At 46.3% G+C, this 15,116-nt stretch overlaps 1 protein-coding gene across 2 annotated transcripts; it reads right to left on the bottom strand.

Annotated features, from left to right (window-relative positions):
* Positions 1–257: 257 nt before the first annotated feature.
* Positions 258–10,700, bottom strand: ubald2 (UBA-like domain containing 2). 2 transcript variants are annotated; one of them, XR_005697246.1, is made up of 4 exons: positions 10,326–10,700; positions 5,805–5,861; positions 1,625–3,603; positions 258–1,592 (listed from the first exon to the last, which is right to left on the bottom strand). XR_005697246.1 is itself a non-coding variant. In XM_040041428.1 (3 exons), exons 1-3 carry the CDS (start codon positions 10,443–10,445, stop codon positions 3,256–3,258), a joined length of 525 nt encoding a protein of 174 aa, XP_039897362.1. In that variant the 5' UTR covers positions 10,446–10,700; the 3' UTR covers positions 258–3,255. The 2 variants fall into 2 exon arrangements, 1 of the variants encoding a protein (XP_039897362.1); XM_040041428.1 differs by having other exon boundaries at positions 258–3,603.
* Positions 10,701–15,116: the final 4,416 nt, after the last annotated feature.

Raw genomic sequence — 15,116 nt, 5'->3', positions numbered from 1 at the left:
CGTGTAATGGCGTATCCTTCCTTATTTACATGTGTCACATAGCTGCGTTCGCTTCACTTTCAGCAGCGGCTCATTAATCCACGTTACTTTGGTTCTTACTGACTCTTCAGTTTGACACCCGGCCCGACCACATCCTTCCTCAAACTTCAGTCGCTCAAATGCAAAGAAGTACAACCGTCTTTCTTTTGCTCTTACAGTAAAACTAAAATAGGTGTGGTGTGACTAAACACTGCCAAGAAAGACAGAAGAGCCCAGAGGAAGTACACATCAGAAGTTGTTTTATTAAACATATAAATACAAATTTAAACAAAGGAAGTGAAAAAAAAGTACATGAGCGAAATCTCTAAAAAAGAGTCGTGGATCAGAGTCTGTGAGGAAGTGACCAGAGCTAAAAACATCTTTTAATGACCCTTCGACCAGTTTGTAAAGTCCTCGGCTGGATTTGAAAGGCCTAAAATATGTTGCAAAAACAAGAGTAGGAGCAGAGTGGACAGGCCGGTTAATCCACGCTGCGGGAATCTCAAACAGAGCCTCCGAACCCCGCGGATCGTCGCCAACAACAAACCAGGCGGGAGGTCACCTTCCAGCCGCTCCTCATTTGCCTCAACTCGTCCAGAACGAGTTCAGACTGGAAAAAATTTGCCCTGAGGTCAGCGAACGCATCGTCAGAGCTAAGACTTTTAGGAAAAGGTCTCTTTAAAAGCTCGGACCCTGAAAGGCGTCCACTGACCTCCGCGTTTCACTGTGGAAAAGCTGGCGGCGGCTGTGCGATCCACCAACGACTGAGCCGATAAACCAAAGCTTTGGTGGGTTCAGTCGCAAATGTGAAATTTTGTACTTGGAAAAAATCAGATTTTTCAAGTTTTTTAAAGCCAAACTTGCGTTTACTGACACGATGGACTGGAAATCATTAAACTTTAAAAGGGATCGATCAGCCGATCATTAGTTGATCTTCAGTCCAAGTGTTTCACGCTTAAACTTTTCCAACGACTCAGCTGTAAGACTGTTACATTTACATCGTTAACTCTAAATACTCGGTTACGCTTCCACCAGTGGAGCCGATCGAGGCTCCAACAATCGAACCAGTGTCGATTAAACTGTTAACGATTGATTAAGAATCTGTTCTTAGTTCATTTTAAGCAAATCTCTTCATAAAGTTCCGTTTCAGGGTTAACGTGTGGGCTCCTCAGAGGGTTGGATTTCTGCAGAGACGAACAGCTACAACCTGACACCATCGCATGAAACCAGACGAGTCAAACATGACGTGTTTGACTGTGGCAACAATTTTCCCACCATTTCAGCGCCGCGACGTTCTGCTGAAAATGTCCTCGCTTTGTAAAAAGGAATTTGGCGTAAACAGCGTTTGGACAGCGTTACGTCACATTAAAGTCTGCAGGCGTTGCCCTAAAGCTGAGCGTTTAGCCTGTTAGCTCACGGCGCTCGAGTTCCCTCGCATCATTGAAATCTGAGAGTCTCCGATGTCAGAGACCGACACGCCCCTCCTGCAGCGAATAAACGCGGTTCACGAACGGCTGATTGTCAGAACAAAACCTGAAAACTCCTCACTCCTCTTCCTCGTGACGTAAACGCAACTTTATTTTACTCGCCGTGACGCATGCAGGACTTGTCAAACAGGAAGTCCTCCGGAGTACATTCAGAGCGAGCGCGGGGCCCCGCCCACTCACACAGGTGGAGGTAGGAGCGTTTGAGTGTCTGAAAGGTTGTGTGGAAATTGCTGAGTTGACCTTTAACCTCTCGCAGACACATGGCGGAGGAGCCAATTTCCGAAAATAAAAATAGAAGCGCTCTCAGATCAAAGTTCAACTGGAATCTTTTTATTTACAACCCAGAAAAGTGGACGCTCGAGTTCTGCTCTCTAATCTGGCTTCACATCAGCAGCTTATTGCAAACTTTCCATCTCAGCTCATTTTTGACCTTCTTCTTCTGTCATTTATTCGCCGCACTCAGCTCATCATCACAGCTGACCCCACCCACAGACGTCGGCGAACATTACTGAGCTCGTCTACATCGGTGCATCTGTATCAGTGCAATGAAAAAATATCAAATCTGCTGCACAATAAAGATGAAAGATCTCAATCCAAACAAAGATACGAAATTTTTTTAAAAAAGCAGGAGATATTTAGGTTTCGTTTTAACCCTAATGCCCAACAGGGGGCGACTCTTTTACTTACTGCTCACTTGACCTCTGACCTCAGCTGTACTTTCCTGATAAGTTTATGGTCAAAGTCACTCAGTAAAAGTCGCCAACTGAATGTTTTAAAACAGGACTTTTCAAATTAGTGGGTGATGTCCATCTTTTATATACAGTCTATGATGGTGTTACAGTTTCCATGACAAAACACAAACTTGATGATTTAAGTCCAATTTTTGATTTAAATAGTAAAGAAAAGCCTGAATCATCCTGAAAGAACCTCAGCTGTGCGCGAAGGTAACGCTTTGACTGTCAGATGAAGACTGAGGACGTCACGTTCTGTCCAACCTTCTCATATCTGCGGTTTATTTCATCACATCAGCAGATGTGAAAGAATCAGAGCACGTGTTTAGTTTTATTTATTTGTAAGTGGAATTAAAAATCTGTAGATTCAGGAGGTGGAAACGAGGAATTGTGAAGCAAAGAGAACGACAAAAAAAAAAAAAAAGAATCATTGGACATAAACAAGGTTACATTTATTTTAAATTTTCTGCCTCAGGCACAGTTTCTCACTTCCAGCTGTGTTCACATCTGGCAGGTGTGCAGCAAACTCAACATTTTTCCATCCAGCACAGAAAAACTATCCTTAAACAACCCGGCACTCAGTGAGAAGCACAAACTGGGATCGTCTCTGACATCACGTTAGTGTCTGCAGCCCGGGCGGAAACTTTGTAGCTGACCTGTTGATGCACATCTGTACTCCAAACACACACACGTCTGATTCGTCCTCCTCTTGGTCTGCTGGTTTATTGTCGACTTCCTGTCTGATTTTTTTCTGACAAATGAAAAGAGAGTCTCTAAAAATCACGTCTCATGGCTCCGATCCTCGGTAAGTGCTCTGTTGGGGTTCTGCTCAGAGCGTGGCTGGGTTCAGTTTCTCAGTGTCCTCGGAGACCCTCCAGTGTCGCCCTCCGGCTCGCAGCAAAGCCAAACTGCTCGTGTTCAGTTCAGAGAAACGAGAAACAAGAAATCCTCCCCCCTCCCGCCCCTAAAACCCCAGACCCTCCCGCCCTGCCCGAGCTCACTCAGCCCGCCGCTCAGCCTCATCTCTGTCCGTGAAGCGCCGATACAACAGGGGGCTGCTGGGAGCCGTTGGGCTGGGAGACGGGGGGCCACATGGGAGTCTGTTGCATGTGGTGGTAGTGATTGTGGTGCATGTGGTGGCCCGTGGGCGATGACGGGGGCAGCCAGGCCGGCTGGTGGCTGGGTGGCGAGGACGCCCAGAAGGAGCCGAATCCCGCCGTGGAGGAGTGAGTCGGTGGAGAGCACGCCATGGACACCTGGGAGGGCCCACTGCCGGAGCCACACTCGGACGCCCGCAGTTTGGAGAACATGGTGATGGCATCGGGGAAGTTGGGTGGCGTGGCGGGGGTGTTTCTGGGAGTGCACATCTGCAGGAAGAGGAGAGAGAGGGAGGATGGTTTCAAAATAAAAGCCTGGAGGACTTGTTGTAAAACTTCAAATGCTTTAATGTGAAGTCAGAAGAAGAAAAACCTGAACTGTAAAGAGTTGGAGCTCTGCTGACACACACACACACACACACACACACACACACACACACACACACACAACGAAGGAAAGTCAGGAGGGCCATTGGACGACCCAGACTTTCTAAGGCTGCTGGAGGCGGAGCCACACATGCTGCTCAATGAAAATAAGATTATTAAACAGCTTCGTTTTAATGAGGTCAGCAGCTGCGAGTCTGCAGACAATAAACCAACACGGTGGAACCAAAACCCGAGCCACGACGACACGCTGGCTGCACCCATATTTATATATTTTTTTATGTTTATGGTTTACTGGGGGGGCAATAACCGTCTGTTGGCAGGTCGCAGGAACTTCCTGGAGTCTCCACCAGCACCCGAGATAAAACTGACATTAATTACCCTCCATATGTGGTACAGATGGTTGAACCCGAGTCTCAGGTGCAGACCTTTTAGCCCTTCCCCTTCCTTTTACGGCGTGCGACCCGCCCATCTCATGAGGTGATGTTTAGCGACGTCAATTCGGAGCGCACCGAAACAAACAGAGTGGCGCCTGCAGCCACAGATCTGTGTCACCAAAACAACAGCGGGATGACCACAGTGACTTTTACGCTGCCTGTTGGAGCTCCGCCTTCTCACATGTTCACGATGAGCCGGCGAAAGGCCCCCTTCCCGACGTAAACAGCCGGATGTGTTGTTTCAGCGCCGAGGTGCACGGCGTGCAGAGGCGGTAAACCTGCGGGCATTTTCCTGCTGCTGTTCAGGCCAGATCGGCGTGTTCGTTACAAACGGCCTCGCCTCTCTAGATTTCCAGTGAGCCTCGGAGAACCGGTTCTGTGGTATGCTGCGTGTTGATGCATCGCACCGATGACGTTGGACCAAGAACAAAAACACCAGCTTGCCGGGCGCCACGTGACCTCACGCAGAGCCAAATAATCAAACTTTTACTTACGAGTCAAAAATGATCCTCAGGAACAGGATCGATTGGTTCTTATTAACTCTGAGGCGCTGCTGCACGTGCACACACGCTCTCTCATTAATCTCCGAGGCGTCTAAGAAGGAGAAGAAGCCGCTCGGCTGGTTCCCGCAGAGCTTTTTATTTCCTCCAGACTTCAGTGTTATCTTTAATAGTTCATCAGTTTACAGACACACATGTGGATTCCCATTTCCCCCATACTCCGAAAAACTGTTTGTACTCAAAATATTTTTTACATTTTTCTAAAATATTCCACTAAATTTGTCAATATTTGTGCTTACGGCAAAAAGTCCAAACTCTGCCATTTTCTGAGCCTCAAACAAACTCAGTACTTTCACAATAAAGGCTCCACATCGCTGCTCCCTCCTCCTCCTGTGCACCCCGGGAGGAAGTTGGGCAGCTGATGCTCGCTCAGAGCGCTGAGTTGCTTCAGTGCAGATGATGAAGATGATGTCACCCAAAATAATAACAAAGCAGCCTGCTGCCTCAACATGCCCCCCCCCCCTCCCAACGCGTGCAAACAAACCAGAGGAGGAATGAAAACAAAACACGCCTGCTGCAGGCGTCCCAGCACGACCGAGGATCAGACCCAGGGAGGCAGAGGCAGGAGATTTAATGAGAACACACACACACACACACACACACACACTCACACTCACACACTCACACTCACACTCACTCACACACACTCACACTCACACACACACACACACACACACACACACACACACACACACACACACACACACACACACACACCTGTCTGCTCACTGTGACGCAGGTCTGCACATTTTCTCTTTATAAGCCAGTAATTATTAAATTACAGGGCTGCAGTTGGAGATTAAACAGTTATTATGGCTGCACACGCCCGTCGTCCTAACAGCGCTCAAACACAAACACAGCGTCTGTGCGAGCAGCTCGCCCTCCACCTTCTGCTGCTCTCTGTGACTAAACCAACCGGCAGATGCAGGAAGAAGGAATGGCGTGGACCATCGAACTGCTTCCTGATGTCTGAACGGCAGCCTGTGGATCGCCACGCTGAACCCCCACCATCCAACCACAACCACAGTCCCAAACAGCTGGAGCGCCCGTGTCCCACCCGTTGTGTTTAGTAACGTTTTCACACACTTACCATCTGGTGGTGATGCCCGGGGACGTTGGCCTCCTGGAAGAAGGAGCTCAAGGCCGTCTGCAGACAGAAAGAGAGGCAGAAGGACGAGTTACGTTTCCACATGGAGAGCAAGCAGGACGCATTCATTTCCCCCAAAACCTCAGACAGGAAGGGCCGCCCCATACCCCCACCTTTCACCATCGTTAACACAAAGGGCTAAACGTATCATCTCCACGCTGCGACCTGAAACTGAGTCATCAGACCGCAGAGACTCTTTTTTCTGCAGAGCTGCTGGGAGTGAAACCTCGAGGGAGGCGAACAAAAACCAGACTTTCTGTTTCTGAAGAAATGATCTGCAGCTTCCTGCAGAGCTGACAACATTTTTAAAGCCACAGAACGAAAACGAGCTTATTTCACAGCCAAACCACCTGAAGCAGCCGAGGTCATCGCGCCTGGAAGCTTTGACGTACCCAATAATACCAATAATCACTGAAACAGGAAAACTGATCAGTTATAAAAGGACCGACTTATTTATGATCATCGACTCATGTGTCACATCATTTTTCATTTCCTGTCTCGGGGCATAAACGCCAGAGACAACCTCACAAAACCCAAAAAGACGTTTAGTTTCACGTTTGCAGAAACACTGGCAGTGAAGTAAGAAACAAAGAGTCTCATCAGCGTCTCCTGTTTCGTCCTGTGTGACATTGAGCTGGGTTGGACTGACTCAAACGCTCGCATCTCTGAAGGTCTGCAAGTTTTCAGAAGACAAAACACGAGCGCTCGTCGAACTTTTCCAGCTTTCCCTCACAGCAGCCTGAAATGTAAACAGTGCGTCTCCTGATTGTGCAAACAGGGAAACGAGTTGGCTTCACGTACGCAGCGTCTTTGTTGTGAACTCAAACGCACGCCGTGATCGCAGAAGGAGAGACACCGGGCCGACAGACGGAGCCGACCCAACGCTACAAAACATTTCCCGAGGACCCAAGGGACCCCCCCCCCCCCCCCAGCAATGTTGCGGGGGGGCGGAGTCATCCCACAGGTGGGAACTGACCAGGAGGGGACCACTTTAGACTTTCCATTCCCAACACTTAAAACTGAGACAGCCAGTGGACTGATTTCTGCACTAAGGACTCGAACGCCCCAGAGCTCCACTGTTCCCAGCATCTTCAACGTGCAGGAACATTAAAACCAGCACAATATTTAACCGTGCATAACAGATAAAAATCATTGAATGTGGTGTCTGCTGAGTTCAATGTCTGCAATAACTGTGGGACTGCAGAGCTCCTGTGGTCTGAACAGGGAGCGTGAGCTTGTTTTGCAGCTCAGTTTCTTCTTTTTGTTCCCAACACTTGAATGAATGCCGTGCCCTTCCCTCCCCCTCCCCCCAGCCGTGGTTGTTTAACAACAGCGGTGGCGCAGGAATGTCTGCCGTACAACGTGACACCCATCTCAAAGAGCGAAAGTGCTCGGCCGCTATTGTGCAAAGAGCCGCTCTTTGTCTCGTCTCGTTTAATTTTCTGGTTTGTTGCAGGAAACTCCGTAACCTGCGAGTGTCTTTAAAAGTCCTTGCAGAGGGGAAACGGTTCACGGCGGCGTGACGGCTTTTACTTTCACTCTAGTGCCTCATGACCAAGGACAAAAAAAAAACAGAAGCTCCAACAGAAAAAGAAACTTCCTCTTTCAGCAAAGGGGCAAACCGGGCGGTTCGACAGGAAGTTAATCAGCAGCTATTTTCACTGTCATTGTAGTAATTTTACAAAAACAGCATGAACACGTTTCCTGTTCGGGCTCCTCACGTGTCACTGTGTTCGCTCAGAACGAGTCAACACTGTACAAACACAGTCATCATCATCAACATGATAATCAACACAAAACACTCATCTGGACCTGCCAACGTCACTCAGCGCTCGGGTCTGTTTTTAAAAGCTTTCTTTCCCCACAAACAAACTTCTTCCACCAACTTCGTTACTCCAGTTACTCGTCCACAGGTTAAATCTCAGGATTATTTAAGGTCCGTGCGTCTCTTCACAGACAGGCTGAAGGTCTGTGGTCACGCGGTTCCTTAAGATCATTCAATCTTTCCCCATAAATGTAAACTTTGAAACTTCTACTCTTGGGTCTGTATGATGTCAGTGAGAGGCAAGTGACACAGGAAAGATAAATACAGATTATTTTTGACCTGTGAGTCAGCAGGACATCCAGCGTGAACGTAAACACCTGGACGATTGTTCTAAAAGAGGAAATTGTCCACGGAGACTGAACGAGTTTGTGTATCAGGCTGTAAACCTGTTGATTTCTGCTGGAATGTTCCAACATGGGAGTCTATGGGGACTGACTAACTGCTGGAGCCTCCAGTGGACGTTAGAGGAACTGCAGCTCGATTCTCTTCATTCAGCAAACACCAAAACAAAATAACAGCCTGCTGTGGGGACATGTTAGCGTGGGACTGAGGTCTGACTGCAAGTCCGGCGTCTCAGACGCGAGGAACGCCCACATCCTTCACACCAAGGTTGCGCCTCTAACCCGTGCTTCTCCCTCAGCGTTGTCTTCCAGGATTCAGCTGTATTATGTTGTCCAGGTAACGTGAAGGTTAGTGACTCACCCCGGAGACACAACAACACTCCTTAATCCCAGTTTCCAGTCACACAAAGTAGCAGCGCACAGCGCTTTTTTCCAAATAAACAAGTCAGCCAATCAGAGTCATAACCCCAACTCCTGACAGTACTCCAAACATCACCACCGCCTCCTCCCCTCCCGGTGCAGCACCTGGCTGCAACAGACAGAGGTGTGGAAGCTCAGGTGACCGTTAGCTGTTCAGCAGGTCAATGCTGCGGATGGGTGCGTTTGATGAAATGTCAGTAAGATGTTCTGGAAGGTGGTCAAGGAGAAATCATCCACGCAAACGCAGACAGATGGGGGCAGAACTTGTAAACAGGACCTGGGTACACCTAAATCTTTTTTTATCCTTTATTTATTTCATTGAATAAGAATAACGTTCACAAATTGCTGTGAGGTGAGGCAGCACAGAACCGTAGTGAAACAACTTTTCAGGAATGGCTGATGGACTCCCAATGCTGCCTTATCAGGCTCAGCACAGTCTGTGCATTTCTGCTTTTTAAAGACGGGCCAAAATAAAAATGTCAGACTTCTTCCAGCGATCCAGTCTCTGAGATCATTCAATTAACATTTTGGATCCATGAAAAGGAAAATCCCCAAGTCTTAATCCGATCCACAATCTGTGATCGGTGGTTAGAGAGAGGCTGAGGAGGATTTCAAACACGAGTGCGCGTGTGTTCTTCATAAGCTGGCGAAAACACAGCGCTCTGTGCTGCAGCACATGAAGGAAACAAGCTCAGGCCTGTTTAGCAATGAAAGAGGAAACCAGTGAGGAGCAGAGGGAGCCTGACCGTCACTTCATAGAAATTTCCAAGTTTGCTGTTCAACAAAATCTGATCAATAGTGGCTACTTTTCATTTTCCAGTGAGCACAGAGCCCTCTGTTATGACTTACAGCTGGCCTGTGTATTTACACTGTACGCTTTATTGAGTTATTAGCCTGACCATCACAGGCCCAGTAAACAGTCACGTCCCCGGCATGCGTGTCAGATTAATATCATGGGACCCACTTTCTTCATGAGAGGGGAAAAAGAGGGGAACCAGCAGCTCAACCACGCATTTTATGACTCCCGCTAAACACAACGAGCAGCTAAAGGCTCGTCTTCTGTTGTCCGCTGGCCTGCCTCGCCCTGTTAGAGGAGGACTTCTCGGCTTTGAAGCATAGTTAGAGACACGAGCGCCACGTTGGGAAAACTGCGAAGAAACAGCTCAAACTGACCTCCACCAGCCAGCTTCAACTTCTAATAGGTGTTAATGGCACACGGAGGTCCGTGTATAGGAACAGCTGGAAGGATAATGCATCTTAATCGGTCTATATATAACCGAGAAGCACCGGGATCAATGTCAGGGCGCTTAGCGGGGAGCACGCACGGTCTGACCTCTTTATCCGCTCCGTGAAGCGGACACAAACAGGCAGAGAGCCGCTCGCTGTGCTTCCAGAAACTCACACAGGAAACGTGATGAAACGATTGTTTTTGAGCTGGGCAGGGAGGGGCTGATCCATCAGCTCACCCCGCGAGCTCTGACGGTAAACAAGCCTGACCTGTAGTTTATGATCTGTGAGTAATGCGAGCGGATGAAAAACAGCGCATCTTATCTTATCAGCATCTCCACGCCAAAATAAACACCGCTCTACTCCAGCCTTACACAGCCCTGGTCCAACCCGAGCGCACTACCGCTCTGCCCGGCTAACAGCAGCTAGCTTAACGGCGAGGCGACGGAGAATGTAAACAAAAAGCATCGAACACCACGTCCTCAGCGCGGCTAGGCGGCTAACGCTAGCCCCGAGAGCGCATGGCAGCGAGGCAGCACGGGAAATCCTCAAAACAATCACCACAGCGAGTTCACGGGCACCTCTTTGTACACCAAATCACGCGTGGGGGTTAATAAAAGGACTCAACGTGTAAATAAACCTCCCACTCACCTCGAACTGCCAGTGGGCCGCCTGGAGGAGCTGCTTCGCCTGATCCGCGGCGCAGCCAGCCGTCAAAACAAACTGGTTTATCATCACTTGGTGCCTCAGTTCTTCCATATTCACCGACATGGCTGCTCCCGCGGCTCCTTTACAGACAAAAACTGCCACCTTTTTTTCTAAAAAATAAAAAAATGATAATAACTAAACCCGGACCTGAAGGAAGCCCCGCGAACCTTCCGTCCTTCCTGCTCGTCTGTCCGTGAGTCTCCGCAGCAGCAACAACAATGTTTTCATGTCATCGCAACAACAAAGAGCAACGCGTCACTGATTGGACGGCTCCACGGCGAGAGAGTACTACAGAGGCGCTGATTGGCTATCGATGAAACGAGTTTAAATTTCTTCGGTGCGCTGGTTTTAAGTGTTAGGACTGTGTCGGTGGGTGGAGTCCTAAGGAGGGGTGAGTGAAAACCGTCCACGCCGCCCTCAGTGTTTGTCGAGTATTGTTACACAAGCGCTTTCATTTGTGTTCGTTACGCTGACGTAATGTTCGATCGGCCAGTTGCCGTAAACTCATAGAGCCGATTGGCTGCTTCCTCACGAGCTTCACACGTGTAAACACTGTAAATATTTTGTTTTATTTTTTGAAACATATCCCTTCATAGAGTCAACCCGAGAAAGACATAATAAATTAAATACATTTTTAAAATTTAATTTTATAATTTATAACTGACAGCCTATATTTTTCTCATATACACCACAAAAACCTGATATATCAAAAATACATTTTAAATTAAATAGGCTACTATAAGGAGTGTGTTACATAATACACGAAGGTTTACTTTGCGTTTGCTTTTGCATTTATCAAAACTGTAATATATACTGTAGTAATATGAAACAACACATTTCGAACACAACTGATTTATTCAGTAATTTGTTTCCACAGTAATGCAGAATATTTATGAGAATTAAAGGGTATTTTAAAGATTTGTAACGTATGTGTTAATTTACAAACGTTTTGATGTAAGAGATTTTTCTGTTATTAGTACATAAAGTCCAGGATTTAAATAATTTTAATTGCTTTTATTAATAAATGTTTTCATATAAAGAATATTAAATCCATGTTGGAATCCAAGCAACTTGAATTTGCCTATTAACAATAATAATACTCATCCATCCATCTTCATCCGCTTTATCCGGGGCCGGGTCGCGGGGGCATGAGTAATAATACTGATATTCATATAAAATGTACGTGTCTGTTATTCATGTATGTCTAGTTTTTCACTACTTTTTCTTTTTCTGACCACATACACATGTCTTAAATGTGTATGCTCCATATAATATATCATATCCTATAAACGTGACTTACGTTGATGTTTTTCTGAAATAAGGAGCTAATAATGAAATTGATTTTGCCTTCACAAACATCTTAGTTGTTGTTGTTATTGGACAATAAACCAAAATTAACATCTCAGGAGCACATCAAAAATGAATCATGCTGCTTTATAAATGATGAATCATAATTTATTTAAACACTAACGTGACAGTGAGAACGTAAAGAAGGACATGAAACTGATCTTTGTATTGATATCCTGACCCCTTTTCACCACGTGAGCTTGCAGAGATGTTTCTAGAAACTTTTAAACGGTGTGGCCCCAGGGTGGCAGACTGTAGTTCCTCCAACATCCACTGTCAAAAAGCTGACCGGACTTCTGTAGCTTTCGTGAGGACATTTGATTTCCCATCCGAGAAGCTTCTTCATTTCTAAAACCAAATGGTGGCATCTCCATCTTTGAACAGAGGGGTGGCTTACTTGTAAGCCACCCCTCTGCTCAAAGATGGATTTGTAAGTTACAACGCCAACTGTCTGCCACCTACAAAACAGTTTTGAGACCCTTCCCAGGTGCCTCAACCTCCACTCACGTTTTGCATCAGTTGATCTCAATGATGATGGTGTGAGGGAAAGTCTCACAATGGATTCACCCGAAACCTCTGTTGATAATGACCCACGCCCTTTTTTCACACCTTTGCTCATGCTAATAGTGGGTCAACGACCCTCTTAAGGGATAACTCCCATAGACTTTAAACGCCTCCACCATTTGGTTTTAGCACTGAAGATACATTTTGCTTGAGACCCCAAAAGATTCCGTTTTGATTCATGATCAATCGTCCAGGTAAGTAAATCCCCAAAGTTTGATTCTGTTCATCTGGACGTAGAGTTTTCAGTGCGAGAAACGTTTCGTCACTCATCCAAGTGACTTCTTCCGTCTCGCTACGTCCAGATGAACAGAACCAACAGTGATTCACTTACCTGGATGACTGAGCAGGTAAAATGTCTTCACAGAATTTTAAAAAGTCTTTCCAAGCTCCTTAGATTTCCGTGACCTGGATAACTGAGAACCTACACAGATATATGTGGATGCATCTTACTAACCGCTAACTTAGCACTCCAACATCTAACCTAAACATGGTCACTTCTGGCTTCAAAAACCAAGATGGCTGCAGCTAAAACTCTAACACAGAGACTTCAAACATAGAGTCATGTTCCAGGGGGTACATCCATCTTTGATATACAGTTTGTGGTTTCCACTGGTAACATGCTGCATTTTTCTGCAAACACTTTTAAAATTTAAAAAGCCTTTTGGATGATGGGCTACAGATAAAAGGAACAAGTGTTTGTGCTTGGATGAGCGTCGTGGCTTCGACATGAAACACTATCAGCCTGTCCCCTCAGAGCTGAGCTCCAGAGGAACCACAGTGACGGTTCTCCTGATGAACACTGGTAATCTTCTTATCGGGGCAGAGCAGCTCTCGGCTGCAGGCTGTCCGGCTCTCTTTCTGCCATCAGGTGAATAATTCAGCCCTGCTGCAGGTGAAGGAGCATGTGACACAGGAGGGCATCTATTATGTATTATTGGAGGAAAGAGGAAGACTATAGGGACACAAAGCTCCTGACAGGCTTCAGCAGGTCTAGTGGTTCTGTTTGCTCATGAGAACATCACAGCAGATGGACCTGCTCTCCTTTTGCTTTATTACCTGTCAGGTATCTCAGTTCAGGAGCTGGATGTGCAGATTAAACATGGCCAAAGTTTCAGTTAATGAGGTCAGTGTGTGTGCTGTAATCCTCAGGATTCAGACTGCTCTGAACGCTCAGTCGGTCACAGTGTTTTCTAATCTTGGCTCTCTGTGATGTCAGAGAGGGAGGATACGTATAATTTAGTCCAAAGACTGTATATAAATGATGGATGTAGCCACTGTGATGGCCCCCACTGGAGGCTTCGCTGGTCTGATAGTCTTTGTGTCCTTGAGATACTTAAAGACGACAGGTCGTGTTAGTTGGTGGTGTGATGTTTGCAGCTGCTGCCCGAATTCCTCAACTTTTATTTCTGTCCAGTCTTAAACTTGACAAAGAGCACTCAGCTCTGATGATCATGTGAGTCCTCATTGTGTCAATTACACACAGACAGGGGGGCATATACACAGGAAACAAGGCTGGTCCCCAAACTGACCCCTGGCGCACATCGAGCCAGGGCGTCCACGAAAAATGATTTTAGTGCAAAGACGCCGACGTCCCTTTCTTTATTTTTATTCTCTTATTCTGTAATATTTTTATTTCTGATGCTTGTTTCGTGTTTGTTGTGCTCAGCCTGTCTTTTATCTGTGGAGCACTTTGAACTGTGTGAACATGCTGTTTGTGGCCTGATTCGCTGGCTGAGGCGACACCATGTTCAAAACAAAGTGTGTCGGTTCTTATCTCTGAATAATTCCTTCAAATGCAAATATTCCTCAGATCTTTGGAATTCTCTTCAGAAGTGGCGTCAGGGCAGTGAAATTAAATCGAATGTTGTGAAAAGTGATGTTTTATCAGCGAGCGGAGACTTTTTAACCTGCATTTATCTCTGGTGCATTATTTCTCATCTGTTAACATATTTATTGAATTCTCAGTGACTCACAGCCACTAACTGACCTGACCTTTAACTTGTACTCGTCAAAGGAGGGGGGAACAACTAAGCTGTAGTGCCTCTTCACCTCACTGTGCAATACTTTTGTTAATAGTCAACGGTGCAATAGACCTCAATACTTGAAATGTGCAATTCACTTGTATTTTTATTTTTATTCCTATTTATTCTATTTATGCCCTTCGTATATTTTATTTATATATGTCTCTGTATTTATGTACAGTGGGGCAAAAAAGTATTTAGTCAGCCACCGATTGTGCAAGTTCCCCCACCTAAAATGATGACAGAGAATAAATTCTTTACAAATCCTACCATGTGGATTCATGGATTTTTTTTTTCACATTCTGTCTCTCACAGTTGAAGTGTACCTCTGGTGCAAATTACTGACCTCTGTCATCATTTTAAGTGGGGGAACTTGCACAATCGGTGGCTGACTAAATACTTTTTTGCCCCACTGTATGTGTGTGTGTGTGTGTGTGTGTGTGTGTGTGTGTGTGTGTGTGTATATATAATATTCTGTTACTCTGTAACTTCTGTCGGTGCTGTGCTTTTGGAAACCGAATTTCCCAGAGGAACCCACCCGAGGGATTAATAAAGTTTTATCTTATCTTATCTTATCTTATATTCTCGGTGGGGGATGTTTGCTCGTAGCTGAGGGTTTGTCTCTGAGCGGATGTTAAAAATGAACCTGAGCAGTAAAACAAAAGCACATTTGGATTTCATCCAGCAGGACGAGATGCACTTTTATCCGCCTGCTGGAGACGTGCAGGCCAGGGCCCCCGATGCAGCCGTCGTCTCTGATGAAACGGGAACATCAAGCTTTCTGTATCATTGCTTTTTTCTT

This window comes from Simochromis diagramma, unplaced genomic scaffold (genome assembly GCF_900408965.1).
Source record: "Simochromis diagramma unplaced genomic scaffold, fSimDia1.1 OVJJ01000321.1, whole genome shotgun sequence".
Lineage (NCBI taxonomy): Eukaryota > Metazoa > Chordata > Actinopteri > Cichliformes > Cichlidae > Simochromis > Simochromis diagramma.
Note: the sequence above shows the minus strand (reverse complement) of the source record. Positions and strands in the feature narration are given on the sequence as shown.